The 27800-nt window shown below is 45.3% G+C and overlaps 1 protein-coding gene across 7 annotated transcripts in view; it reads right to left on the bottom strand.

Moving 5' to 3' along the window:
* PDS5A (PDS5 cohesin associated factor A) overlaps window positions 1–26209 on the bottom strand; it is a 170995-nt gene extending 144786 nt beyond the window's left edge. For 4 of the 7 annotated variants that reach the window (XM_042843417.2, XM_005286368.5, XM_042843420.2 and 1 more), the window contains exons 1-2: window positions 26032–26209; window positions 25089–25259 (exon numbers count right to left, since the gene is read on the bottom strand). In XM_042843417.2, the coding sequence (XP_042699351.1) occupies window positions 25089–25259; window positions 26032–26058 (198 nt within the window). In that variant the 5' untranslated portion in view covers window positions 26059–26209. The other 3 variants (XM_065598129.1, XM_042843418.2, XM_042843419.2) reach the window with 3 other exon arrangements.
* Between the last annotated feature and the right edge of the window lie 1591 nt (window positions 26210–27800).

Raw genomic sequence — 27800 nt, 5'->3', positions numbered from 1 at the left:
GTTTTGCAGTTCTCAAATTGTGGATTTGTGTCTCCAGAGGTAACATACTTGTTAACAGCAAAAATGTTTTTAAATAAATAAACAAACATATATAGAGAGAGAGGTGAGAAATAACAGACCTCAACTCTATTGTCCCTCTGCAAATTTGTGAACACAGAGTCAATCCCTTACCTCTCTCTAAAAGTGCAAAGTTTCAAAAAGTTCAATGACTAGAAGATTGATGGGGGCAGAATAGATCTGGACAAGGAGAAGAAGTCTGGAGATAAATGTGAGAAGCGAGGGACATATGCTTGTTTTGTTAAAATATTGGATGTTTGCTGTTGAAGAAAAAAGTCCAGACTACTTAACATTGTTGTTTTGTTTAAATAAAACAATTTAAAGGTCTGTCTGGTAATGTTCTCCTCCTAATACAGCATGGCAAGAAAATCCTCCAAATATTAATGATTAACCTGTTGAATTGGAGATAGTTCACCTCCCAATGACTTCATAAATACTTGCTTCAATTACCTTTGGTAACTGAAATAACCAAACAATCATTCATTTTCTGATATAGCTGTAAAACTAATCTGAAAAGTTTTCAAAATAAATCACTGTTTAAAAATGTATAGTGTGTACCTTCTAAAAATGAAACCTATGTCTCCGAGTTGTGAAGAATATGTATTAAGGTTATAAAAACCAACAAGAATGCACTTTTATGTAGAAACCATGATTAAATCGAGTCTTCCTGACTAGTGATTTAAATCATGATTTAAATCAACTCCACCCTGTTTCTATATAAAAATTAAAGCCACCTAGGTTTTAAAAATTCTTTCCACAAGAACGGGGTTTATTTGATTAATGCCAACTGCAATTAAGTCCTAATACCCAACCCAAACTAAAAAAGGAAGAGTGGCCATTTTTCATGTGCTATAGTCAGCTTAAAAAAAAAAAAAAAAAAAGCCAACAAAAAACAAAACCCTCAATATTTTTCATCCAAATCCTTGTTTATAATAATCTCATAGATATTTTTCTCTATTTTCATTATCTTTTCAAACCTCTTGACTATCAACTGATGCTGAAATTATTTATACTAATTGGTTTACAAAAAAAGTGCTAAATACTATTTCAAAACACCTTCATGAATATTGAAAACGAATTTACAAACTTTCCCCCCTGCTTGAACAGCTTCATGAGTCACATTTTTAAAAACCCACATGTACACACAGAAGTCCCACGGGACAGACATCATACACATCTTACCCCACATGCTACAGTACAACTCAAACATAATATAATTTAGGAGACTCCACTTAAAATAGTTGAAATCAGCTGTAATAGATAGGGCTGTGAAAAACAGTGAAGTTAGCCCTTCTCCATGAAATCTGATCTCTCCCTTGCTACTGGATATGTGAACAATTAAGCATGTCCCTGTCAGGTTGCGGAGGGACAGGACTTGCCCTTCCCCTGCAGGGCTGCTCTTGGGAGGTGGGGTGGGTAGGTGGGGAGATAAGACCCACCTCCCAGTGCCTGCCTCTGCTGCAGGAAGCTCCAGTGCTGGGCAGCAGCCCTAGAGGTTCCTACAGCTGGAGGAGGCTTGTGGAGGTGGGTCCAATCTCCCCCGCTGCTGAGAATGTCCCAGACGGGGGGCTCCTAGCTGCAAGTCCCAGCCAGGCTGGGGAGGTACAGGGCTTGTCCTTCTCCTGCAGGGCTGCTGGGGGTGGAGGGGGAAATAACAGAATCATAGAATATTAGGGTTGGAAGAGATTTCAGGAGGTCCTTTAGTCCAATCCCCTGCTCAAAGCAGGACCAACACCAACTAAATCATCCCAGCCAAGACTTTGTCAAGCCGGGCCTTAAAAACCTCTAAGGATGGAGATTCCACCACCTCCCTAGGTAACCCATTCCAGTGTTTCACTACCCTCCTAGTGAAATAGTGTTTCCTAATATCCAACCTAGACCTCCCCCACTGCAACTTGAGACCACTGCTTCTTGTTCTGTCATCTAGTACCACTCTCTCCAATTTGTCCACATCCCTTCTGTGGTGGGGGGACCAAAACTGGACACAGTACTCCAGGTGTGGCCTCACCAGGGTCGCATATTGGGGAATAATCACTTCCCTCGATCTGCTGGCAATACTCCTACTAATACAGCCCAATATGCCGTTAGCCTTCTTGGCAACGAGGGCACATTGCTGACTGATATCCAGCTTCTCATCCACTCTAATCCCCAGGTCCTTTTCAGATCCACCTCCGGGTACCTTTTGGATTGTAACCATGAGGGTCCCAACACTGTGAAATTTCAGATGTAAACATCTGAAAACGTGAAATTGACCAATTTCAAAATCCTCTGGCTGTGAAATTGATCAAAATGGACTGTGAATTTGGTAGGGCCCTGATAATAGAACAGTAAACTATATTACACTGATCAGCCACTAGGTGGCGCTGGGTGAAAATGCCTTATTTACACTACACTTAGCCATACCTGGCAGAGCATTAAAGGATCTTACTATGTACAAGAGTACAGGGGGACAGAAGTACACTAGTGCCAGATGTGAACAAACAAAAGGAACAAAGCAACAAAGGTTGTAGGATTATCAACATGTCACTCCTCAATGTCCCACAAAACTTCAATTTTGACAAACCTTCACAATGGATGACTAGAACCAGTATTTTCCAAGATTCTGAACTGCTAAAAAGCTCCACCAAGAAACTGGAGATATTCAGGTATCTTCTTTAATTTATGCTGTATGGAAGCAGTCAGAGCGTATCTTTAAATCCTTTGACTTTAGTGAAGACAGTCACAAATATCAGAGGGGTAGCCGTGTTAGTCTGGATCTGTAAAAAGCAACAGAGAGTCCTGTGGCACCTTTAAAACTAACAGATGTGTTAGAGCATAAGCTTCCGTGGGTGAATACGAAGTGGGTATTCACCCACGAAAGCTTATGCTCCAACATATCTGTTAGTCTTAAAGGTGCCACAGGACTCTTAGTCACAAATATGACTATGAAAGGATTCTGGCTATGTTTGATGCATACTTTACACCTCAGAGAAATGTGGTTTATGAAAGGGCATGTTTTAACAGTGAATTCAAGAACCAGGGGGAAATGTTTTATACAAGCTCTGCATGAATTGGCTGAAAAACTGTGATTTTGGAACTGCCAAACATAAAAATATCAGACAGGCTGGTGATTGGGTTAACAGAAAAATCTTTCAACAACAGCTACAACTGAAGCCAGACTTAAACCTGGACAGATCTATACAAATATACAAAGCAGTTTGAACTAGTCAAACCGAAGAAAAGGCTGGAGCAACTTGAAAAGCCTGAAACTAGTTTAGAATTTGTAAACAGACACTTGAGTGCTAAAAGTAAGAGTCCTAAGACCCCTGAGGCAAGGAGAGAAAACTCCTGGGCTAAGATGGACAAATTCCAACCTACATGCACAAGATGTGGAAAAAGTTATATCCCAAGAGATGACTATGTCCAGCCAGAGGCACAGTACATGCATAAAATATGGACATTTTGCAGCTGTTTGCTGCACCAAAACAGTCAGGGAGTTGACTCATATTAAGGACAAAGGCAATTGTTCCTGGGAATCTACCACTTGTGATGACAAAGACCTGTCTGGAGTGTGAAACTGAATATTCATGGCAGACAATAGACTTTCAAATTGACTCAGGGGCTGATGTCACTGTCATCTCAAAAGGTACTTACAATCATCTTCAACTCCTCCCAGAGCTAAGGTCACCTGACACAGCTCTGACTAGCCCCTGGAGGTATTCTGAACTGCACGGGCCAGCTCATCACAGAAACAACTTGTAAAGACAAAAGTTAGGCATTCAGAGGGTATGTGATCAAAGGACCACAAGCCAACAACTTTCTAGCCATAGTGTGGCAATCATGACAAGCCTAGTGAGAAAGGTGGAAAAACTTGATGGAATATTTGGACATTTGAAAGGAGATCCAGTATAAATAACTAAGAGACAATACTGAGCCATAAGCATACATATATCTATCCCATTACTTCTTAAAGTGGAAACTGAGTTAAGAGAATGGAGTGGATTGGGAAAAAAAAATCACTGAGTCAACAGCACAATGTGCCCCAATCATGCCAGTTACAAAGAAAAATATGCATCTATGTGGATCTTAAACATCTTAATGAAACAACTGTAAGAGGAAAAATATGGCCTCCCAACACTGGATGACTTCCTCCCCAAAGTGAAAGGAGCTACAATATTCTCCAAGCTGGATGCCTCAAGTGCATACTGGAAAATCCTTTAACCAAAAAAAGAACAGGAGTACTTGTGGCACCTTAGAGACTAACAAATTTATTAGAGCATAAGCTTTCGTGGACTACAGCCCACTTCTTCGGATGCATAGTCCACGGAAGCTTATGCTCTAATAAAGTTGTTAGTCTCTAAGGTGCCACAAGTACTCCTGTTCTTTTTGCGGATACAGACTAACACGGCTGCTACTCTGAAACCTTTAACCAAAGAAAGTGCTAAACTGATCATATTTATCACATTCCTTGGAAGATTTTGTTTCTGAAAATTACTTTTTGTGTACTGAAATTTAAAAAAAAAAAAGAAAGAAAGAAAGAAAAGAAGATACACCTCTACCTCGATTTAACGCTGTCCGCGGGAGCCAAAAAAATCTTACCGCGTTATAAGTTAATCTGTGTTATATCGAACTTGCTTTGATCCACCGGAGTGTGCAGCCGTGCCTCCCCTGGAGCACTGCTTTACCACGTTATATCTGAATTCGTGTTATATCAGGTCGCATTATATCGGGGTAGAGGTGTAGTAGAAATGTTAATGAACACAAGTGGGTTGCAGTTTTTATCTATGTTTTGATACATGGGTCTTTAATGGAAGAACACAACAAAATCCTCAATGAAGTTCTAAGCCTAATCATTGAGTCTGGACTAATCAGTCCTAGCCCTGAGAAAGTAAAAACAAAATTCAAAAACTGAATACAGCAAATAATGTATCAGAACTGAGCTACGGACTGGGGATAGTAAATTACCTTGGCCAATACATGGACTGTCTTTCTACAGTGACAAAACCACTGAATGAACTATTAAAATCCAACACATCTTGTATATAGGGGTCAAATCAAGAAATTGCCTTAAAAAGGTAAAAAATCATAACAGCTCTAGTTTTCAAGTACTCTGGTGTGAACAAACCCCTGGGTCAGTGTGGACTCAAGCAGTTTGGCCTACATGGTATACTGTTATAACAACATGGCTCTTGAGTCAGGGGTGAGCAAACTTTTTGACTTGAGGGCCACATCTGGGTATAGAAATTGTATAGCGGGCCACGAATGCTCACGAAATTGGGGGTTGGGGTGCAGGAGGGGGTGAGGGCTCTGGGATGGGGCCAGAAATGAGGAGTTAAGGGTGTGGAAGGGAGCTCTGGACTGGGGAAGGGGGTTTGGGTGTGGGGGGAATGGTGAGGGCTCTGGCTGGGTGTGCGGGCTCTGGGATGGGGCTGCGGATTTAGGGTTTGGGATGCAGGAGGGTGCTCCGGGCTGGGACTGAAGGGTTTGGAAAGTGGGATCAGGGCTGGGGCAGTGGGTTAGGGTGCAGGGGGGGTTGGGGGCTCCAGCTGGGGGTGCAGACGATGAGGCTTGGTGCAGGTGGGTGCTCCGGGCTATGATCGAGGGGTCTGGAGGGCAGATCAGGGCTAGGGCCAGGGCGGGCTCAGGGGTGCAGGCTCCAAGCGACACTTACCGGAAGCAGCGGCTCTTACCCCTCCGGCTCTTACGTGGAGGTGCAGCCAGGCGGCTCTGCGCACTGCCCCGTCTGCAAGCGCTGCCCCTGCAGCTCCCATTGGCCATGGTTCTACCCCTGGCTGCCCCTGCACATAGGAACCGGAGGGACATGCCGCCACTTCCGGGAGCCGCGCAAAAAGCCCCAGACCCCGCTTGCCAGCTGGAGCGCAGAGCGTGGCAAGCCCCTGACCCCGCTCCCCGGCAGGAGCTCAAGGGCCGGATTAAAAGGTCCGACAGCCCAGATGTGGTCCACAGGCCATAGTTTGTCCACCTCCGCTTTGAGTAGAGGCCCGCTGCATTTTGCTTTCGCACACTCATAGAAGCAGAAAATATGCACCAACTGGCAAAGAGTACCTGGCAAGCATATGGGCATTTGAGAACTTTTAAAGGTATCTGTGTGGATTGGATTTGGTTACACTGATAACAGACCATAACCCTCTTGTAACCCTGACCAACAGGAAAAAAACCTGGATCAGACACTGCTGGAATGCCAATGTCTATTGCTAAGGTTAATGCAGTTTAACCCAATTGCTAAATATGTTTCTCAACAAATCTAGCAGTAGCAGACACTGTCACAGAGCCCAGCATTCAACTACCTGAGAGCTCGAAGATGACATAATGGCATATGTGAATACATAAAGACTAGTGTCAGAAGAGAGACAGTCTCTCTTCTGACACTACATCAGCTACAAAAAGCAACCTCGACAGACACACACCTTCAAGTAGTTTTAAGTTACATTAGGGCCTGCTGGCCCAAGTATCTAAAGGACACTAAGGAAGTAACAAGAGACTACTTTGTGGTATGTGGACAATTAAGCAAGTCAAAAAAAAGTCATGATTAAAAAGGCAACTGCATTCTGAATTCCAAATGAAATGAGAGGAGAAATCCTAAACCTCAACCACGAAGGACACCAAAGATTAACTAAATGCCATGAACTGTCAGTCAGTATGATGGCTGAGCATCAGCATGGACATAAACCACAAAGTACTACATGTGAACACTTCAGAACTAACAGACCAACACAAGGAAACTTTAATAACACCACGCCTTACCAGACAGGCCTTGGAAGAGACTAGCTGCAGATTTATGTGAATTCAGAGGACATCATTACGTGGTCATAATGGACTATCTTTCCAGATATACAGAAATAATGTACTCAAAAGACATAATATGTTGCAATGTTATCAAGAAACTGAAGTGTATGTTTCCTAATTTCAGTATTCCAAACCACTACTCATGGACAATGGACCACAATTCACTGCAGCAGAATTTAAGTCATTCTGAACAAAATATGATTTTGATCATAGTACTAGCATCCAACAGGCGAATGGAAAGGCTGAGAGAGCTGTACAGACAGCAAAGAAAATCCTATAGCATGAACATCCATTCCCTGCTCTTCAGAGTTCAGATCAACATCAATAGCAGTTACTGGATATAGTCAAGCAAAACTCCTAATGGGAGAACAACTCAGAACTACTGTTCCAACTCTGGAAAAGAATTTATCTCCAAAATGGCCAGGCATGAAGAGAGTAGCCCAGTCGTACAAAAAGGCAAAAAGAGCCTATGAATACTTTTACAACAGACATCACTCAAAGAACTGCTGGGTCTAGAATGTGGTGACTGTGTCAAACTGGATGGAGAAAAACTATGGATCACTCCAGCTGTTATAAAGCAAAGGAATTCAGCACCAAGATCACATGTGATTGAGACCAACAAGGGACAGTTTAACAGAAACCGCTGACATCTACATTTTTTTTCCAGCAAGAACAATTAACCAAGCAAACTCTAGAGATGGTGGGTACAGAACAAGGTGACTCAGATTCTACACCAACCACAGCCACTTGTTGCAACTAATGGACAGCCATATGACCAAGTTGTTACATGTTTGGGTTGTGTAATTAGAAAGCTAGTATGATTAAGTCACACTTAACAGACTTCAAAGATAGTGTGATAGTATATATTTTGTAAATGGTAGGAATGTACAACTTAAAGGGGGAGATGTAATGGAATGCTAAACGGTATTATACTGTTCAGCCACTAAGTGGTGCTGTGTGTAAAATACCTTATTTAAGCTAACCTTTGCCATACCTGGAAGAGCATTAAAGGATCTTATAGTGAACACATCTGGAATGTATCTCTCTCAGGAGTAAGCTCTGCAGACAGGCGATATCTGATACAGAAGCCTGACCTGCTAGTAGCAGCCTTGCAACATACATGACAAACAAGTAGTACATGACAACACTGAGCAGTTGCTCAGTTTGAGTAAAAGGTCAGAGTCTGAAAATTATTCATAGAAGCAGACAGAATACAATTAAGATTAGGTGATATGACAAAACACTATATAACTGACAGTTGGTCCCAAGTGAATGACCATCAAGACAAAGATTGTTTAAAATATAACCAATGTCATGCTAAATTTTAATTGGTGTAACTTAAATTTGGCAATATAGCCAAAAAGTCAGCCCTAAATTGCAGTTCTAAGATCTGTGTTAGGTAAGCACACTCATGTCATCTGCCCCTTGCAAATAAAATATGCATTTAAAACTTGGTGACACATTTAAGGACACAAATTTTCAATCTTTGTGGCTCTGCAAGCACACATTTTGGACCAACACTATCTTCGTTTACCTGCACCAGTAAATAAACATTAGACATCTTTGCAGCAGCCAACGACTAACATCAGCATAGCCCTAGGAATAGTGTTCATTAGTTAACTGCAGCTGCAGAGCTAGCAATCATACACTGTTGTGAGTGACACTAACAATAAGCATGTGTTTTAAATTCTTAGGTAACAATAGTAATTAAGATAGTATCTGAAAGTCTTCCAGACTGTAACGAAGGGTATGTCTACACTACGAGAGTAGTTCGATTTTACTTAAAACGAATTGTCGAACCGATATTACAAAGTCGAACGTGTGTATCCACACTAAGGACAGTAATTCGACTTTGTGACTCCACACTAACGGGGCAAGCGTCGACATTGGAAGCAGTGCACTGTGGGTAGCTATCCCACAGTTCCTGCAGTCCCCGCTGCCCATTGGAATTCTGGGTTGAGCCCCCAATGCCTGCTGGGGCAAACAAGTGTGTCGAGGGTGGTTTGGGGTAACTGTCGTCATTCAACCCTCACTCCCGCCCTCCCTCCGTGAAAGCGTCGGCGGGCAATCAGTTCGCGCACTTTTCTGGTGAGTGACAGCGCGGACGCCACAGCACCGCGAGCATGGATCCCGCTGCGATCATCACTGCAGTTATGGCCGTTGTCAACACCTCGCGCCTTATCATGCACCTTTTTCAGAGGCAGATGCTGAGAAATCGGGCGAAGAGGCTACGGCAGCGCGGTGAGGACATTAAGTCTGAGAGGGGCACAGACCTCTCACAAAGCACAGGACCCCGCGCCGTGGACATCATGGTGGCAATGGGTCATGTTGATGCTGTGGAACGGCGATTCTGGGCCCGGGAAACAAGCCCGCATAGTGGGACCGCATAGTGCTGCAGGTCTGGGATGAATCACAGTGGCTGCGAAACTTTCAGATGCGTAAGGGAACTTTCCTGGAACTTTGTGAGTTGCTGTTCCCTGCCCTGAAGCGCAAGGACACCCGGATGCGAGCAGCCCTGACTGTCCAGAAGCGAGTGGCCATAGCTCTCTGGAAGCTTGCAACGCCAGACAGCTACCAGTCAGTCGCCAATCAATTTGGAGTGGGCAAATCTACCGTGGGGGTTGCTGTGATGCAAGTAGCCAACACAATCGTTGAGCTACTGCTCTCAAAGGTAGTGACCCTGGGAAACGTGCAGGTCATCATAGATGATTTCGCTGCAATGGGATTCCCAAACTGCGGTGGGGCTACAGATGGAACTCTCATCCCTATCCTGGGACCGGACCACCAGGCCAGCCAGTACATTAACCGAAAGGGATACTTTTCAATGGTGCTGCAAGCACTGGTGGACCATAGGGGACGTTTTACCAACATCAATGTCGGATGGCCGGGCAAGGTTCATGACGCTCACGTTTTCAGGAACTCTGGTCTGTTTAGACAGCTGCAGGAAGGTATTTACTTCCCAGACCACAAAATAACTGTTGGGGATGTGGAGATGCCTACAGTCATCCTCGGGGACCCAGCCTACCCGCTAATGCCCTGGCTCATGAAGCCCTATACAGGCGCCCTGGACAGTGAAAAAGAACTCTTCAACTACCGGCTGAGCAAGTGCAGAATGGTGGTGGAGTGTGCTTTTGGATGTCTGAAGGGGAGATGGAGAAGCTTCTGATCTCAGCGAAACCAATATCCCCATTGTTATTGCAGCTTGCTGTGTGCTCCACAATCTCTGTGAGAGCAAGGGGGAGACGTTTATGGCAGGGTGGGAGGTTGAGGCAAATTGCCTGGCTGCTAATTTCGCCGAACCAGACACCCAGGCGATTAGAAGAGCCCAGCGGGACGCGCTATGCATCCGGGAAGCTTTGAAAGCTAGGTTCCAGAGTGAGCAGGGTAACCTGTGACTATTACGTTTGTTTAAACAGAAGCTGAACCTGCCCCCGTTTCTTTACCCAGTTAATGTTGACTATCCTCTCCAGTTACCAACCCCCTTCCCCCCCTTCCAACACACCTTTAAAAATAATGAACAAAGTTTCATTTATTTTAACACCGTTTTCTTTATTAAGGATTTCGCGGTAAAGGGATGAAACTGGGATGCAGACTGTGGTGGAGAGCGGGTGTAGTGATGGAAAGGACGCTTGTAAACTTGAGGAATGACAGGCTCCTGCTCCTAGAGCGGTCCGCAGTGGTGGACTGGTTGTTTCAACGGAGCCTGCCACCCCTCCTTTTCGGGACTCTGTGTGTGTGAGCTATGTGACTTTGTGGTGGCGGAGGGCGGTTACAGATCCCCTGCTGTGTGGCTCTGTCATCCAGGCTAAGGACCGCTGCATAAGATCTGTAACCACCCTCCCCCGCCACAAACTCACATAGCCGCCCCCCCCCCCCCCCCCCCACACACACACAGAACATGAAAACCACCTCCCAGACTGACCAGGGTGCCTAGTGACTGCAATGTGTGTGTGACCTTCTGCTGAACCTGTCCCCGTGTCTGTACTCTGGTAAAGGTGACTGTGCTCTCCAATTACCAAGCCCCTTCCCCCCCTTCAAACACACTCTCCTCTAAAAGAACATGACAGAAACAGTAATTAACAGAAACGTATTTTTTATTAAGAACTACACAGTTAGGGGATGAAACTGGGACGGGGGCTTGGGTGAGGTGCATTTGGAGGGAAGGAAAGGACGTATCAACTCTTTGGGAATGAGAGCCTTCTGCAAATTGAGCAGTCTGCCGGGGTGGAGTGACTGTTTTCACGGCCCCTGCCGCCCCTCCTTCTTGGGACTTTGGTTGAGGGGGGGGGGGGGGACTTTGTGGCAGGGGAGGGCGGTTAGAGATAGAATGCAGGGGGGCTCTGTCCTCCTGCCTCCGGTCTTGCAGAACATCTACAAGGCGCCGGACGGCGTGTCCGTTTGCTCCCTCATTAGTCCAAGCAGCATTTGAGTCACCTGCTGGTCTTCCTGCTGCTACCTGTCCTCCCTTTCGCTGTGCAATCGCTGGTATTGCGACATGTTCTCCCTCCACTGGGTCTGCTGTGCCGCCTCGGCTCGGGAACAGACCATAAGTTCTGAGAACATCTCGTCCCGTGTCCTCTTCTTTCGCCGCCTGATCTGCGCCAGCCTCTGGGAGGGGGATGCCGGGTAGCTCTGAAGACGCTCGCAGCTGTGGGATGGGAAAAAGGTAGTGAATTCCTCAAAAAGATACATTTTTGCAAACAATGAATATAGACTCTCTCTGTGAACAAGACCATGCACAGTACCTATCACATGTGCACTCAGTACAAGGTCGAATTCTCTGTCTTCACCTTGAGTGCCTGGGGTCTTGCTGTACAGATCACACAAGAGGGGCCGGACACCGGAATCCTGCTAGCAGGTGGCCATGGTAAACCGTAGACTTTTGGCTGCTTAAAGCTTAATTTACAGCAGTGCCTTCCTTTCACGTTCCAAGCAATGCTCCGAGCGTTGGCCAGTTCCTGCTGCCGGCGATCCAGCCGGCATGAACTCTGCCCCTGTCCCACCCCCGTCGCGGCTGTCCCCGGGAAAGATCCTTGCATGCTGCCGGCGAACCGCTCAGCATGAACGGTTCGCCTCCCCGCCTCCACCGCATGGCAGTAAACCGCCGGTTACAGTTATTTAAAGGAACAGGCAATCAGTCCCCATGCTAAAATTCCACTAATTCAAAGCAGGTCACCATTAGTGATATCACTCTGATGAGGATTACGGAGGCAGAGAAAGACCGCATGCTGCGTGAATGCCAGCAAACACCAGGGCCGTATGCCGCCATGCTTTGCCAGGCAATGATACTGGAGTACCGGCTGCTAGCTTGGCGCAGAAAAGTTTCCTACCGTGGAGAAGGCAATAAGGCCACTCTCCCCAGGAACCTGATGCAAAGGCTTTCACATTACTTCCAGGAGAGCTTCGTGGAGATGTCCCTGGAGGATTTCTACTCTAGCCCCTGACATGTTAACAGACTTTTCCAGTAGCTGCACTGGCAAGGACTAAAAAGTTAAGCGCCTAGGGCAAACTAATCATTAAAAACCCACTGCTAACACACCATGCCTATTCTATTGAAAATAAATGTTTAAAACACTTACCTACTGGTGTTTCCCCTGATTCACGGTCCGGGTTACTGCCTTGGGAGGGTTGGTAGGGGATCCCCGTGAGGGTGATGAAGAGATCCTGGCTGTCGGGGAAATCAGCGTTGAAAGCGCTGTCGACTGCCTTGTCCTCCTCATCTCCTTCCTCATCTTCCCCGTCCACGAACAGCTCCGAGGAAGTGGCTGTCGACAATACCCCATCGTCAGAGTCCACGGACAGTGGTGGGGTAGTGGTGGCGGCCGCACCTAGAATGGAATGCAGTGCCTCGTAGAAATGGCATGTCTGGGGCTGGGATCCGGAGCATCCGTTTGACTCTTTGGTCTTCTGGTACGCTTGTCTCAGCTCCTTGATTTTCACGCGGCACTGCGTTGCATCCCAGCTGTATCCTCTCTCCGTCATGGCTTTTGAGATCTTCTCGTAGATCTTCGCATTCCATCTTTTTGATCGGAGCTCCGAAAGCACAGACTCATCGCCCCACACAGCGATCAGATCCAAGACTTCCCGATCAGTCCATGCTGGGGCCCTCTTTCTATTCTGCGATTGCATGGTCACCTCTGCTGGAGAGCTCTGCATCGTTGCCAGTGCTGCTGAGCTCGCCACAATGTCCAAACAGGAAAGGAGATTCAAACTGGCCAGACAGGAAAAGGAATTCAAATTTTCCCAGGGCTTTTCCTATGTGGCTGGTCAGAGTATCCGAGCTCAGACTGCTGTCCAGAGCGTCAGAGTGGTGCACTGTGGGATAGCTCCTGGAGCTATTAGCGTCGAATTCCGTCCACACTAACCCTAATTCGACATGGCCATGTCGAATTTAGCGCTACTCCCCTCGTCAGGGAGGAGTACAGAAATCGATTTAAAGAGACCTCTATGTCGAAATAAACAGCTTCGTTGTATGGACGGGTGCAGGGTTAATTCGAATTAGCGCTGCTAAATTTGACATAACCTCCTAGTGTAGACCAGGCCTAAGAATGTTTACATTGGTTAGAGTCTGGACCAAAGTTTGGTTTCTTTAAATACTAAGAAGGCTTCAGTACCCATTGTGAACTAATCGTCTGTTAACTATTTTGTACCTACCGCTCATTTAAAAACTAGATTTTGCTTTCTGGTGGAAGGAGAAGCATACGTGGCATTATGGGGATAAAACTACATGGAATGATTCAAGATGGTGTTCTGAGGGAGGTTGTTAATGTTGTGGAGTTTCTGAAGGAAATCTGTTGTGTCATGAAGGAAGGTGGCCCTTTGAGTGGTAAGTAGTTTGAGGATAGTTTCTATAAACCCTGATAATTCCTTCAGTAAGAGTGCCATGACCAAATATGATAGGTCTGTCTGGGTTCCCTGATTTGTGTATTTTGGGAAACATGTATAAAGTCCCTGGGATAGGTTCATGGAGGATAAGGTTGTAGAGTTTCCCCCAAATACCGAGAGAGAACTTGCTAAACTATCTGTTCCACCTTGTACTTAGCTATGACATTCTGCATACGTTTTCCAGACCTGAAGAAGAGCTCTGTGTAAGCTCAAAAGATTGGTCTCTTTCACCAACAGAAGTTGGCCCCATAAAAGATATTACCTCACCTATCTTCTCTCTCTAATATCCTGGTACCAATATACTACACCACCACCATGTATCACAGGAATGTTGTGAGGATTAATGTTTATATAGCACTTTGAACATGTGAAGTTTTAAGTATATTATGTTTTACAGATCTTTAATCCACCATGTGTTCTAACTCTTGAAATTTAGTGGTACATCATGGACTTAGGCCCAAATTTTTATTTTAAAATACTTTGAATCTGACAGGATAAAGTCTTCCAGATTTGAAGGAGATTGGCCATGTGATTAAGGAATGCTACTAAGACTCAAGAGATCTGGGTTCAATACCTGCTCTGCCACAGATTTCCTGTGTGATCCTCAACTTCTCTGTGCCCCACTTTTCCATCTGTAAAATGGGAATAAAACTTCTTGTGGCAAGTCCCTCTCCCCGCCCCGGGTGCCATTTGGGACTGGGGTACCACTGAGCCCACGTGACCCATCAGCTTGGGTTCCCTTCACACTGTACTGCTATGCAGCCTGTCAAGCCCTTCCCCAGGCTTCAGACTGCACTTTGCCAGCAGAAATCCAGCTGTAGCAATACACACAGATGTTGAGATCAGCTCTGCATGGGAAGGCTCAGTTTAGAAACTGCCCAGTTACTCAAGTGCACACCCCCCTGTGGAGTATAAACCCAAAATTACATTGCCTTGCGCTGCACAGAGAACTATACAGAATAAGCTCATGAAATTCGCCCTCTCCCTCAATGTGGAAAGGAATATACACAGCTTTCTACCCCAAGTTATGATTTCCACATACTGGTTTTAGACAAAAACAAGTTTATTACTACAAAAGATAGATTTTAAGTGATTATAAGGGCTAGCAAACAGATGAAAGCAGATTACCTAACAAATAAAACAAACATGCAATCCAAGCTTAATATACTAAAGAAATTGGATATGTGTAGCAAATTCTCACCCTAAATGTTGTTTTAGGCAGATTGCAGAGATTCCTAAAAGCAAACTGCACTTGCTTGCAGCTTAAAACTCCAATTATTCCTTTCACAGGCTAGATCACTTTTTGAATTTAAGGGCAACCCAGGATCTACCCCACCCCTTCCCTGAGGGCCCGCCCCACACAACCCCCCACCCACCCCCCCATCACTCACTCTCACTCACCCTCACAAACTTTCACCGGACTGGGGTAGGGGTTCAGGAGGGGGTGCGGGCTCAGGGCTGGGGCCAAGGGGTTCACAGTGTGGGAGGCTGAACCTGGGACAGGGGATTGGGGTGCAGGAGGGGATGAGGGATGCAAGCTCTGGGAGGGAGTGCAGGAGGGGGCTCCGGGCTGGGGCAGTGTTGGGGTACAAGAATGGGTACAGGGTGCTGGCTCGGGGGGGGGGGGGGAGAGTCAGGGCTGGGGCCAGGGTGCAGGAGGGGGTTTGGGTGCTGGCTCTGGGAGGGGGCTCAGGGCTGGGGTGCGGCCTCCCACTGGGCAGCATTTATCTCCGGTGTCTCCCAGTTGGCAGCGTAGCATGGCTGCTGCTAAGGTAGGCTCCCTGCCTACCCCAGCCCCACGCCACTCCCGAAAGGGGCCAATGCGCTCCTGCGGCCCCTGGGGAAAGGGGGCAGATGGCGCTGCTCCTCTCTGCAAGCACCATCCCCGCAGCTCCCATTGGCCACAGCTCCCTATTCCCAGCCAATGGGAGGTGCGGGGGTGGTGTTTGCAGAGCGCAGGGGCAGACTCCTACACCCCCACCCCCCCCGATCCCCGGGGCCACACTGGCCGCGGCGTGGGGCCAGGGTAGGCACCACCACCAGAGATCGCGATCAACTGGGAGATCCTTTAGGATCGACCAGTCAATCATGATCGACCAGTTGGTGACCACTGCTAAAGAGCCACCTCAGCCATGACTCAGAGGCTGTTTCCAGTGTCCCCAGGAAAGCTTCTCCCACCATTCATCTGCCTTGTCTTTTTAGATTGTAAACTCTTCTGGGCGGGGACTGTCTTTTACCATGTGTTTGTAATCTTATACAATGTGGATCTGATCTCAGCTGAAGCCTCAAGGCCAATGGTCACCAACCGGTTGATAGCAATCGACTGGTCTATCCTAGAGGATCTCTCAGTCAATCGTGATCTCTGGCGGTGTAACGTGGCTGCCGCTACAGCAGACTCCTTGCTTACCCCACCCCCACAGCTCTCCTGGAAGTGGCCAGCGCGGCCCCAGGAGGGCAAGGGTCTCCCTCCACACTCTGCTCCTGCCTGCAAGCACCACCCCCACAGCTCCCATTGGTCTGGAGAGCTGCAGGGGCGGTGCTTGCAGAGAGGGTCAACACGCAGAACCACGTGTCCCCCACTCTCCCCTAGGGGCCGCAGGGGGGCGTTGGCTCTTTCCGGGAGCGGTGTGGGGCCAGGGTAGGCAGGGAGCCTGCCTTAGCCTCGATGCGCCTGCCGCCGACCAGGAGCCACCGGAGGTAAGTCCTGTGTGGCCTCCCGCCGGGCCCCAACCCCCAGCCCCTCCCAGAGCCAGCATCCTGTACCCCCTCCTGCATCCCAACACTCTGCCTCATCCGGGAGCCCCCTCCTGCACCCAACTCCCTCCTAGAGCTTGCACCCCACATCCCCCCCAAACCCCTGCTCCAGGCTCAGCCCAGAGCCCCCTCCCACACTGTGAACCCCTTGGCCCCAGCCCAGGGCCCGTACCCCCTCCCAAACCCCTACCCTGGCCCAGTGAAAGTGACTGAGGGTGGGGGAAAGCGAGCGACGGAGAGAGGGGAGAATGAAGTTAGCAGGGCAGGGCTTTGGAGAAGAGGCAGGGTAGATCCTGGGTTGCCCTTATATTCAAAAAGTGATCTTGGGCATTAAAAGGTTGGAGACCAGTGCTCTAAGCATTATCCCAATACAAAAACAAAAAAATGACTAACGTTTAATCTTATACAAAGTAAAATACAAATTGGTATGTGCTGGCATAAAGGTTTCCGATGCACAAGTTTGGAACAAATGCATTAGGAATGTAAGAACTGTGATTCTAGATCATACCCTAGGTCATCTAGGTTCTAGTCCAAATGATTCAGACAAAGGTACAAGAACCCAGGAATAGGCAGATGTGGGATATCTGCACCCCTAGGTGCACACGCACACAACATTAGCTCTAATCCTGATCTCAAATAGTTGGTGGTTGGCTTAAGCCCTAAAGCACAAGGTTTAATATCCCTTTCACAAAACTTATTGTAATTAATTATGAAAACTATTGATACTCCATATAAAAATCCTGTCCCTTTTAGAATCTTGTTAAGACCTTGGCCTCAATGATTTCCTGTGGCAGCAAGCTCCACGGTTTAATTATATACTGTATGAAAAAAATATCAGTTTTGAATTTCCCACGTTTTAATTTATCAAATGTCTCCTTGTTCTTATGTTATGAGACAGGCACAACAGAAGTTTCCAGTCTACCTTTCCTATACCATTCAGCCAAGGGGGAGGGACCACTGAGCCCAAGCCACAAATGATTTCTTGGGACAACAAATGAGAAAAAAGGAATAGGAATGAAGGTGAAAGATTAAAAATTAGAAGGGGACACTGAGCAGAGGACCCCCAAAAGTGCAAGGTTTCTAAGAATTTAACCCAGGTTTCCCAAACACCCTAATCATTGGACCATCTTTCCTCTCCCTTTGAAGTTGTGCAGTGAATAAAGCAGTAAAAGAAAAAATGGTCTCATGGTTAAGGCAGTTGAATGCTGCCCTGAAGAACTAGATTCTATCCCTGTGACACAATTCCAATGTAATGATAGTCAAGTCACTTAAAACGAAAAACTTTTCACAGATGATCATTAATTGTGTGTTCCTTATTTTCTAGGTGCCCAACTTGAGACCCTGGGGGCTGATTTCCAGGAGTGCTGAGCACTCACAGCTGTAACTGAAGTCAATGGGAGCTGTACTTTGACCATATTAAGTGATATACACAATGCTTAGTACTGTTAAAAAAACAGGTCCTAGGCATCTCAAATTGGGCACCCAAAATGAATTAGCACTTCTGACCTTAATCTCTCCATGCTTCAGGTCCCCATCTGTAAAATAGGGATAGTACATCTCCTCACTTCACAAAGGGGTGTTATGAAGATTAATTCATGTGTGTTTGCGAAACACTCCAATTCCATAGCAGGGAGCACCATAGAAAAGTCCATGAGAAAATTAATAATTTTTTATTCAGGGTAGGCCTTGAATAGTGTCCATTAAATAATGCCTAAGGCAAAGTACTATAAGGGGTTATTGACTAGACTGACCATAAAACTAGGCAAACTACACCAGGGCTGATGCACACATTCGATCATTGGGGACCCTCTTGTTTTAATAAACTTACCCTCTTGTTGCCAGGAGACCATCACAGTAATGCTGGAGATGTGAGTTTGCCATTAGTAGCTGCTGCACTTAGAATAAGAAAATTACTGTGGTCAAAAATGAAGTACTTTATTCCTTTATTTTACAATGGACCAATAATATTTGGGTGAGTTGGAAACCTACATAAGGTGAATGCTTTAGGATTAGTAGTCAGAGAGCTTGCAAAACATACATACTTGCATTCTGTTTTGCTCTTGTTGTTTTAATAAAAAGAAAGCCAGACCATGATTTCTTATACACTGACTAGTGATCTGTCCTAGTTAATGAGAAACTTTATTGTTACAACTGTAAAACTAACTGAAAGAATTAGACGGAGTAAACTAAAAAATAGGAATTTGGCCCTAGGCTTGTGTACCCAACAATAGCTCAAGAACATTTGCAAACTCAGTTTGCCTGTGCAACTTTACTGCAACTATAAGTACAATTAATCAAAGTTTTTGAAGTCTAGAATAATTATCTATGGATCTCTATAATAACCAGGCTACTCTTTTCCTGTAAGCCTCAAATCTTGCTAACACTTAAGCATGTGCTTAATTTTACAATTTTTAATCCCACCAACCTCAACAAGACTACTCATTGCATAAAGTTAAGGATAGAAGTAAGTGTTTGCAGGATTGGGGCCCTAAGTCATGAAAATACTGATAAGACCTGGAATTTCAGTTATGTTATTGGAAAAACAGCATTATGAAGTACTAGTTGGCTACAATTATCAATTAAGGTACTTAATACAGATACATTTTTTCTCAAAAAGCAAGCACATACAAAAAATCTCCAACACATTAATGTCCAAAACCAGTTACCAGATTCTCTCCATAGATAACACACCAATTCATATTCTTCAGGTACTCTCAACATGACTACTTCCATATGTTTAGAGACTTTTAGAGAGCCTCTTCCTTTGCTCGAAGCACCCATTCCATAAATTAACACACATAATATAAAACATATTGTATTATTAAAAGTAATTATTTCCAATAGCACATTCCAAACAGAACAAAAGCCCTGCTCCAAGGAGCTCATAATATAAAACTAGACAAGACAAGCAAGCAGGAAAGGGGAAAGGAACTGCTCATCCTATGTTGACACAAAGATCTATCAGCTAATATGTGGATAAATAAAGTCTATCCAAACTCCTCCAGCCGTCAGCCCATGCCCTAACCAAAATCCTGGGGAAAAGCAACTTCCAAATATGCTGCAAATGCTAACTAATCCAGGTACTAATGGACCAGGTCCTAGAGAAGGCAATGATAAAATAGTGAGTTCCAAAATGAAGGAACCATCACAGTAAACACTCAGCCAGCACCTGTCTCCCTTACATGAAGGAAAGTAGTGTCTAATTAGCTCAGGAGTAGGCAACCTATGGCATGCGTGCCAAAGGCGGCACACGAGCTGATTTTCAGTGGCACTCACACTGCTCGGATCCTGGCCACCGGTCCGGGGGGCTCTGTATTTTAATTTAATTTTAAATGAAGTTTCTTAAACATTTTAAAAACCTTATTTACTTTACATACAACAATAGTTTAGTTATATATTATAAACTTATAGAAAGAGACCTTCTAAAAACATTAATATGTATTACTGGCACGCGAAATCTTAAATTAGAGTGAATAAATGAAGACTCGGCACACCACTCCTCAAAGGTTGCCGACCCCTGAATTAACTGATCACAAGGGAGAGAAAAAAAACTTCAAAATTCTGATCTCATCTCTGTCACACAGTTACATGGCCTGAGACAAGTCTTAATCTCTACAGATCTCCATTGTCACATATAAAATAGGTTTGTAAACCTACCTCAAAAAGTATGTTGCAAGGATTTGTTTAAATTTGTACTCTGAAAATGTATTCCCCTCTCTCCTTTCCTTCAAAAAACCCTCTACCAATTCCATTAAGTATTCAGTATATAATGCACTTTTACTGTTTTATATTTTTTCTGTACTGTATGGTACCTACTGAGCCTCTGACTAAATCTCTTGAGGCAGGGACCTGTTAGACATTTGGTACATTTTATATAGAGCCATTAGTGTAAATAGTACTGTATAGTAGGTGATACTATACAGTACTGTTTACATTAATGGCTCTATATAAAAACAAACACTGTAAAGTGCCTTTCCTCCCCCCAGCCTTGTCATAAACTTAAACTTCCCAAACTGCATAGTGAATGGTGCAAAACTGTGTCTGAGCTGGTCACATTTCTTGCTCTCTTTTTACTAAAAATAATTCAACAGGTGTGGTAATTCAACAGATAATGGTAAGGAGTGGTACAGAAGATGCATAAAGCATGACGACCTCAGACAGTTTTGCACCGCTCATTATGTAAACATTTGTTAAAATGCCATTATTAAGTCAAAATTATAAGTAAGTCTATCATTAAGTTACTAGTGAATAATATTGATGGTAATTATATCAATTTATATGTAAATATATTAACGTTTTCCCATGTGACTGATGAAGTTATATCAGAGATTTTTGTTTACATTGCCAAGAATAACCAAGTATGGACTTTGAAAAGACATTTGGCAATATTAGTGCTAAGTGGCGCACAGGATCTGGTCCAAGAAGTAATATAGCTGAACTGCTTGGTAACAGCGACCATAACATAATTAAATTTAACAACCTTGTAGGGGGGGAAATACCATAATAGCACTTAACTTCAAAAAGGGGAACTACAAAAATGAGGAAGCTAGTTAAAAAGAAATTAAAAGGAACAGTTACAAAGGTGAAATGCCTGCAAGCTGCATGGTAACTATTTAAAAACACCATAATATAGACTCCAACTAAATGTATACCCCAAGTAAAAAACAAATAGTAAGAAGACCAAAAAAGGCCACTATGGCTAAACAGCCGAATAAAAGAGGTGGTTAGAGGCAAAGAGGCATTCTTTGAAAACTGGAAGTCAAATCCTACCAAGGAAAATAAAAATGTGCATAAACTCTGGCAAGTCAAGTGTAAAAGTATAATTAGGCAGGCCAAAAAGAATTTGAAGAGCAACGAGCAAAAGACACACAAACTAACAGCAAATCATTTTTTTTTAAGCAAAACAGAAGCAGAAAGCCTGATGAACAATCAGTGGGGTGCCACTGGACAATCACAGTGCTAAAGGAGCACTCAAGGAAGACAAGGTTGTTCCATAGAAGCTAAATGAATTTTCTGCATCAGTATTCACTGCAAAGGATGTGAGAGAGATCCCCACATCTTAGTCATTCTTTTTATGTGGCAAATTGGAGGAACTGTTCCAGACTGAGGTGTCGATAGAGGAGGTTTTGGAACAAAAGTGATAAATTAAAAAGTAATAAAGCACCCAAGAGTTCTGAAGAAACTCAAATATGAAATTCCAGAACCACTAACTCTGGTATGTAACTTATTGCTTAAATCAGCCTCTATATCAGCCGGTGATCTGATAACTAATGAGACGCCAACTTTTTATAAAAGCTCCAGAGGCGATCCCGGCAATTATACCCCACTAACCCTACCTTTAGTACCAGGCAAACTGTTTGAAATGATAGAACAGAACAGAATTATCAGAGACACAGATGAACATATGTTGGGGAAGAGTCAACATGGCTTTATAAAGGGAAATCATGCCTCAGCTATCTATTAGAATTCTTTGATAGTATCAACAAAAGAGTGGAGAAGCTGATATAACATACTTGGACTTTCAGAAAGCCTTTGACAAGATCCGACACCAAATGCCCTTAAGCAAAGTAAGCAGTCATGACATAAGAGAGAAGGTCTTCTCATAACTGGGTAAAAGATAGGAAACAAAATGTAGGAATAAATGGAGAGAGATAAATAGTTGTGTCCCCCAGGGATCTTTACTATAGGGTGACCAGATGTCTTGATTTTATAGGGACAGTCCCGATAGTTGGGGTTTTTTCTTATACAGGCATCTATTTTCCCCCACTCCCGGTCCTCATTTTTCACACTTGCTATCTGGTCACGCTACTTTACTAGGACAGGTGCTGTTCAACAAATTCATAAATTATCTGGAAAAGGGGGTGAACAGTGAGATGGAAAAGTTTGCAGATGATACAAAATCACTTAAGATAGTTAAGTCCAAAGCTGACTGCGAAGAGTTACAAAGCAATCTCACAAAACTGGGGGACTGGACAACAAAATGGCAGATGAAAGGCAATGCTGATAAGTGCGAAGTAATGCATATTGGAAAAAATAATCCCAAATCTAAAAGTACAAAATGATGGGATCTAAATTAGCTGGTACCACTCAAGAAAAATCTTGGAGCCATAGTGGATACTTCTCTGAATACATCTTCTCAATGAGCAATGGCAGTCAAAAAAGCCAACAGAATGTTAGGTACCATTAAAAAGGGATAGATGATAAAACAGTAAATATCATAATGCTACTATATAAATCCATGGTATGCCAACACCTTGAATACTGCATGCAGTTCTGGTTGCCCCATCCCAAAACAAGATGCATTAGAATCAGAAAAGGTTCAGAGATGGGCAACAAATATTACCAGGGATATGCAGCAGCTTCCATATGAGAAGAGATTAAAAAGACTGGGACTGTTCAATTTAGAAAAATGACGACTAAGGAAAGATATGATAGAGGGCTATAATCATGAATGGTATGGAGAAAGTGAGTAAGGAAGTGTTAATATACCCCTTCACATAACACAAGAACCAGGGTTCACCCAATGAAATTAACAGGCAACAGGTTTAAAATAAGCATAAGTAAGTGCTTCTTCACACAATGCCCAGTCAACCTGTGAATTTATTACCAGGGGATGTTGTGAAAGCCAAAACTATAACTGGGCTCAAAAAAGAATTAGATAAGTTCATGAAGGACAATCCATCAGTGGCTATCAGCCAAGATAGTCAGGGATGCATCCGACGAAGTGGGTATTCACCCACGAAAGCTCATGCTCCAATACGTCTGTTAGTCTATAAGGTGCCACAGGACTCTTTGCTGCTTTTAAATTGTAAAGGTTTGTTTTTTCAAAACCTACAAACTAACTTTTTAAAACTCCATTGGAAACAAGTTTATGTTTGTTTTTAAAAGAGCATGCTTTCTTACAGAAAAGGGGAGAAAAACACCCTCTTCCAGAAAATTATGCCATATCTCATCATACATAGACTTGGCCACAGTAATCTATACATTCATGACTTCCAGACTTGATATTACAATGATCTAGGAATGGCACTTTACCCATGTTCTCCACACTACACTAGCTCCCCATTCTCTATAGACTCCAATTCAAGATCTCTGTCCTAACAAACAAAACATAGTTAGCCAGAGCCAGTCCGGGGACATTTCCTCTACAATCATGACCCCCACAATTATGGTCCACTGGAACAATGAAAAAAATTAACTTTTGGTGAGGCTCATGAGTGCAAGAGATAGAGCTTTCACAAGAGATGGAACCACACTATGGAACTCACTTATGCAAGAGATAACAACAGGCTTTGCAACTTCCAGAATTAAATGCAAAACTTATTTCTTAAATATATTTTTTAAATGTATACAGAGGAATATTTTTTCACATCAACTAATCAAGTTACTTCTTCTACAGGATTAAAGAATAATTTGTTAGTTCTGTTTTTCAATACTTGTGAGACACCCAGCTACTACAGTGATGGGCGCCATATAATCAAATTAGACAGCCAGAAACCTTCTAGTACTACATAGTATACCATCCATCCTGAGCATGGACCCAAATCCTAGCTTAAGACTTGAATCTTCAACTCTCTGGCCCAAAGACCACAATACTACCAATTGAGTGACCCAGATATTTAATCAATACCTGACTTTATCCTCTATATTTAGCATACATTTAAAAATAATATGCCATGGCACAAAAGTTAACATGGCAAATTTGTATGTTCTGCACTTGAAAAAAACTGATTTAAAGTCATCTGTACACCTCAGAGTCCACAAAACAAGAAACAAAAAAAAGGGAGAGAAAAATACTTGTGACAATCCCTCTTACTTATGAAAGTTTAAAAACTTTGTGACTTTATTTACACTATGGGCTTATCTACACATGACATTATTCCAGAACAGCCATTTCACTCTAAATCCACATGCTACCTTGATCTGAATTAACCCTCAAGTGTAGACAAGCCCTGAATAGTCTGAACACAAAACTTCATAATCTTTACATAATTCAGCAGCAGTGTGTGCACAAAGAAGCATAAGTCTAGTCGTGAAACTCTAGAAATGCAGCTTCTACGTTTGTAACTTGCTATAAATTAATGACAAGTAACTTTATAATCAATAATAGCCAGCTTTCTAAACTACAATTACTTGTGTGTAATATAATCAACTCCCATCATGCCATGCTTGGACTATGACGTATCTTTCAAACCCCTGGAACTCTCAATAATCGTCACATTTAAAAACAAATTTAGCTTCCTGTAATCCATATTTGCAATTCCACTTCTGACCCCTTGTGGGAAGTTTAATTTATTTCATGCCAAATTAAAATATTAGCTTACAAAACACACAAATTAGTAAACTGATGATTCTACCCCTCACCACTTTAAGTGAATGTATAAAAGCAGACATGGCAATATGGTACCAAAGTGATAAAAGTAAATCATAAACCTTTGAAAAAGAAATAATACAAATTTTGCCAGGAGGATCTGGAGGTAAGTGATATGCATCTCAACTACATAAAAAAAACTCTGGAGCTCCCAAGACAGAGATGAAAATGTTTGTTTAGTTTGGGTAGTGCTTAAAGGGGCAAATGCTGAGAGGTGAGGAGAAGAAACACTTACCTTCAACCGTTTGACCACCTCATCGTTAGTAATTTTGTCTGTGATCTCCTTTACTCCGGGAGGATAGTAGATGATCTTGCCATCGGCAGGAGGTTTTGGTTGGGTAGCAGGAAAGTCCATCCTGGTGCCACTGGTTATAAACTTTCCTTCTCCACAGTCCTCTACCGGCCTCTATCGGTCAGAAAACAAAAGTTCAACGGAACAGAGACGACTTTCAGCCCTCTTTTTCCATTTCTAAACCTCAATTCACAGAAGGCCCCACTTAATATCATGAGGGCAAAAATCCTGCACCCCCACCCCTTCGGGAGGGCTTCACTGACGCCCTCACAAAGCCACCTCTCTCCCCCAAACTCCTGCCTTTCCAGCCTCCTCCAGCGCCTCCTTTCAGTGCGGGGCTTCTCCAGCCCAACATTATTAGTTTGCAGCCTCATATTTTACAATGAAATTTTAACCCAGATCAAAGGATGCCCCAAGTTTAAGGCCCATTATAGCCCAAGGGGGGTCGGGGAGGGCCAAATCCTGGCCTCAGCGTGTCTCTGGGGCCGTCACAGAAGCCTCAGACCTGGGAGACGAGGCCTAAGCAGTTAGGCCTCAAAACTATCAGGAGGCAAAGAGACCAACAGGAGAGGGGGGGAAGGAAGGAGGTGGCTGGGATCCTAAACAAAACCCCGCTGCCGGCCAGCCAGCCCCGCGCAGCTAAGTGCTGAGCCCCACACCTGGCCCCTACCTCCCCCCGGAGAGGGGGGCAGCCCCCCCAGGAGGGGACCAGGCCACTCTCCACTTTACATTTGTTCCTTCAACTTCAGGTGCCCACAGCCCCAGCCCCCCTCCCCGCCCCGGAGCCCCTCACCCAACTAGCTCTGCGAAGCCTACAAAGAGCCCCCCTCCCCCAGTGCTGCCGCGGGGCGGGGAGGAGGGAAGCGGGACCCGGAGCCGCCTTTACCTCATGCAGCTCCGGAAGGTGCAGCATTGAGTAGCCTCCGTGCCGGGTGGGTGCTGCTGCTCCGCCACCGCCGGCCGGCCGGCGCCCTGGCTGCTCCCGCTGCCTCCTTGCTCCGCGGTGCGGCGGCGGCTCCTGCCCGGGGAGAGGTGGGGGGAGGAGGCTGCTCGGCGGCGGCAGGAGCGGGGGTGAGAGGGGGCGGCTCAGGCGGAGCGTGCGCCGCGCCGCGGGGACACAGTGCCGCTCTCCGTCCGGCCGGGGAAGAACAGCCCAGGAGGAGGCTCCGCGCTACTCTTCCCCCCACCCCCCGGGGCCTGGCCCAGCAGCGCCGCCCAGCCGGGATCCCCGCCCCAGCCTGGCAATAGAGCCCGCGCCCCGGCTCGTCTCCCTCGCGCCTTGTGCCCAGCTCAGGCAGGGCGGCGGCGGGGCAGGCAGTACCGGGCACGACCGCAGCAGCGCCGCCTCCCGCTTGGCGCCAAAACTAGCAGCGGTCCGGAGCCGGCCGGCGGCGGGGGCTGGCCGATCCCGACGGGCCAGAAAGAAGGGGAGGATGAGGGGGCAGCCCACCACCGCGTCCCCTTCATGGCAGCTTGAGCACGGTCGGGGTGTCAGGGCCACAGGCACCAGCCCCCCTCCCCTCGCTCGAGCCCAGGGACAAGGGCACGCACCCGGCACATGCCTGGTGTGGCGGGGGTCCTGCCCGGGTCTCCCCCGCGCCCAGTGGCTGCGCAGCTCTTAGGCGAGTGTGACAGGCGCGCAGGAGGGAACTCCCTGTTCGGGCACTGCCCGCTCCAGCGGGGCTAAGCTGCCCCTGGGGCTTACGGGGTCACTGCAGGGCGAGCTGGGAGCAAAGAGGAAACCTGCGGGAATCCCGCCGAGGCGGGGCGCCCCCTCCGCACGAGTCAGGAAAATCCCTTTGCCTTCTAGCTCTGCTCTGAGCCCCGAGGCCGTGCTGGGCCACTCACTGCCAGCTTCGCCTGTGAGCAGGTGCTAACTGGCTTGCTGGAGTGGGTCCAGCGGCTTCCCGCGATTCCAGCTGTCTCATTCCCCAAGGTTCTAGCTATTACTCTGGTTATCAGCTTCCCTGGTGTATTAATCCTTTGCCTGTCCCACGTTTTTTCTGTTCTCCTTGCAGGTTGCCCCAGAAAGAAGTGCAGTTAATTTTGCTGAGCTGCATTTTCCTTCTGGTCTCAACTAGCTTTTGTTTGCTTTTGACTTTAACTTTTCTCGCTACTGTTAAGTTCTGATCAGTGCAATGATTTTTCCCATGTTTTAAGCAACAGAGGGTCCTGTGGCACCTTTAAGACTAACAGAAGTATTGGGAGCATAAGCTTTCGTGGGTAAGAACCTCACTTCTTCAGATGCAAGAAGTGAGGTTCTTACCCACGAAAGCTTATGCTCCCAATACTTCTGTTAGTCTTAAAGGTGCCTCAGGACCCTCTGTTGCTTTTTACAGATTCAGACTAACACGGCTACCCCTCTGATACTTGCTCCCATGTTTTACTTATTTCCAGTGACACCATTGCTTTCTAATCAGAGAAGAACCCAGAACTGTGTCCAAGTAACCCCCAAGCTAAGGATAGACAAGGGAAGTAACAGAGATTGGATAGGAGAAGGGGAGCAACATCTGTACATATATAAAATAAAATACATGTTGTAGCTAAGTTATTTGTCAAACATGGCATTGTCAGCCAGCAAGTTTCTCAGCTATCACCACAGATGCAGGCCTTCAGGGGGATCTTGAATATACAGAGAAAATGAGAGCTTGTGAA

The sequence above is a fragment of the Chrysemys picta genome, chromosome 5 (genome assembly GCF_011386835.1).
Source record: "Chrysemys picta bellii isolate R12L10 chromosome 5, ASM1138683v2, whole genome shotgun sequence".
In the NCBI taxonomy this organism is placed as follows: domain Eukaryota; kingdom Metazoa; phylum Chordata; order Testudines; family Emydidae; genus Chrysemys; species Chrysemys picta.
Note: the sequence above shows the minus strand (reverse complement) of the source record. Positions and strands in the feature narration are given on the sequence as shown.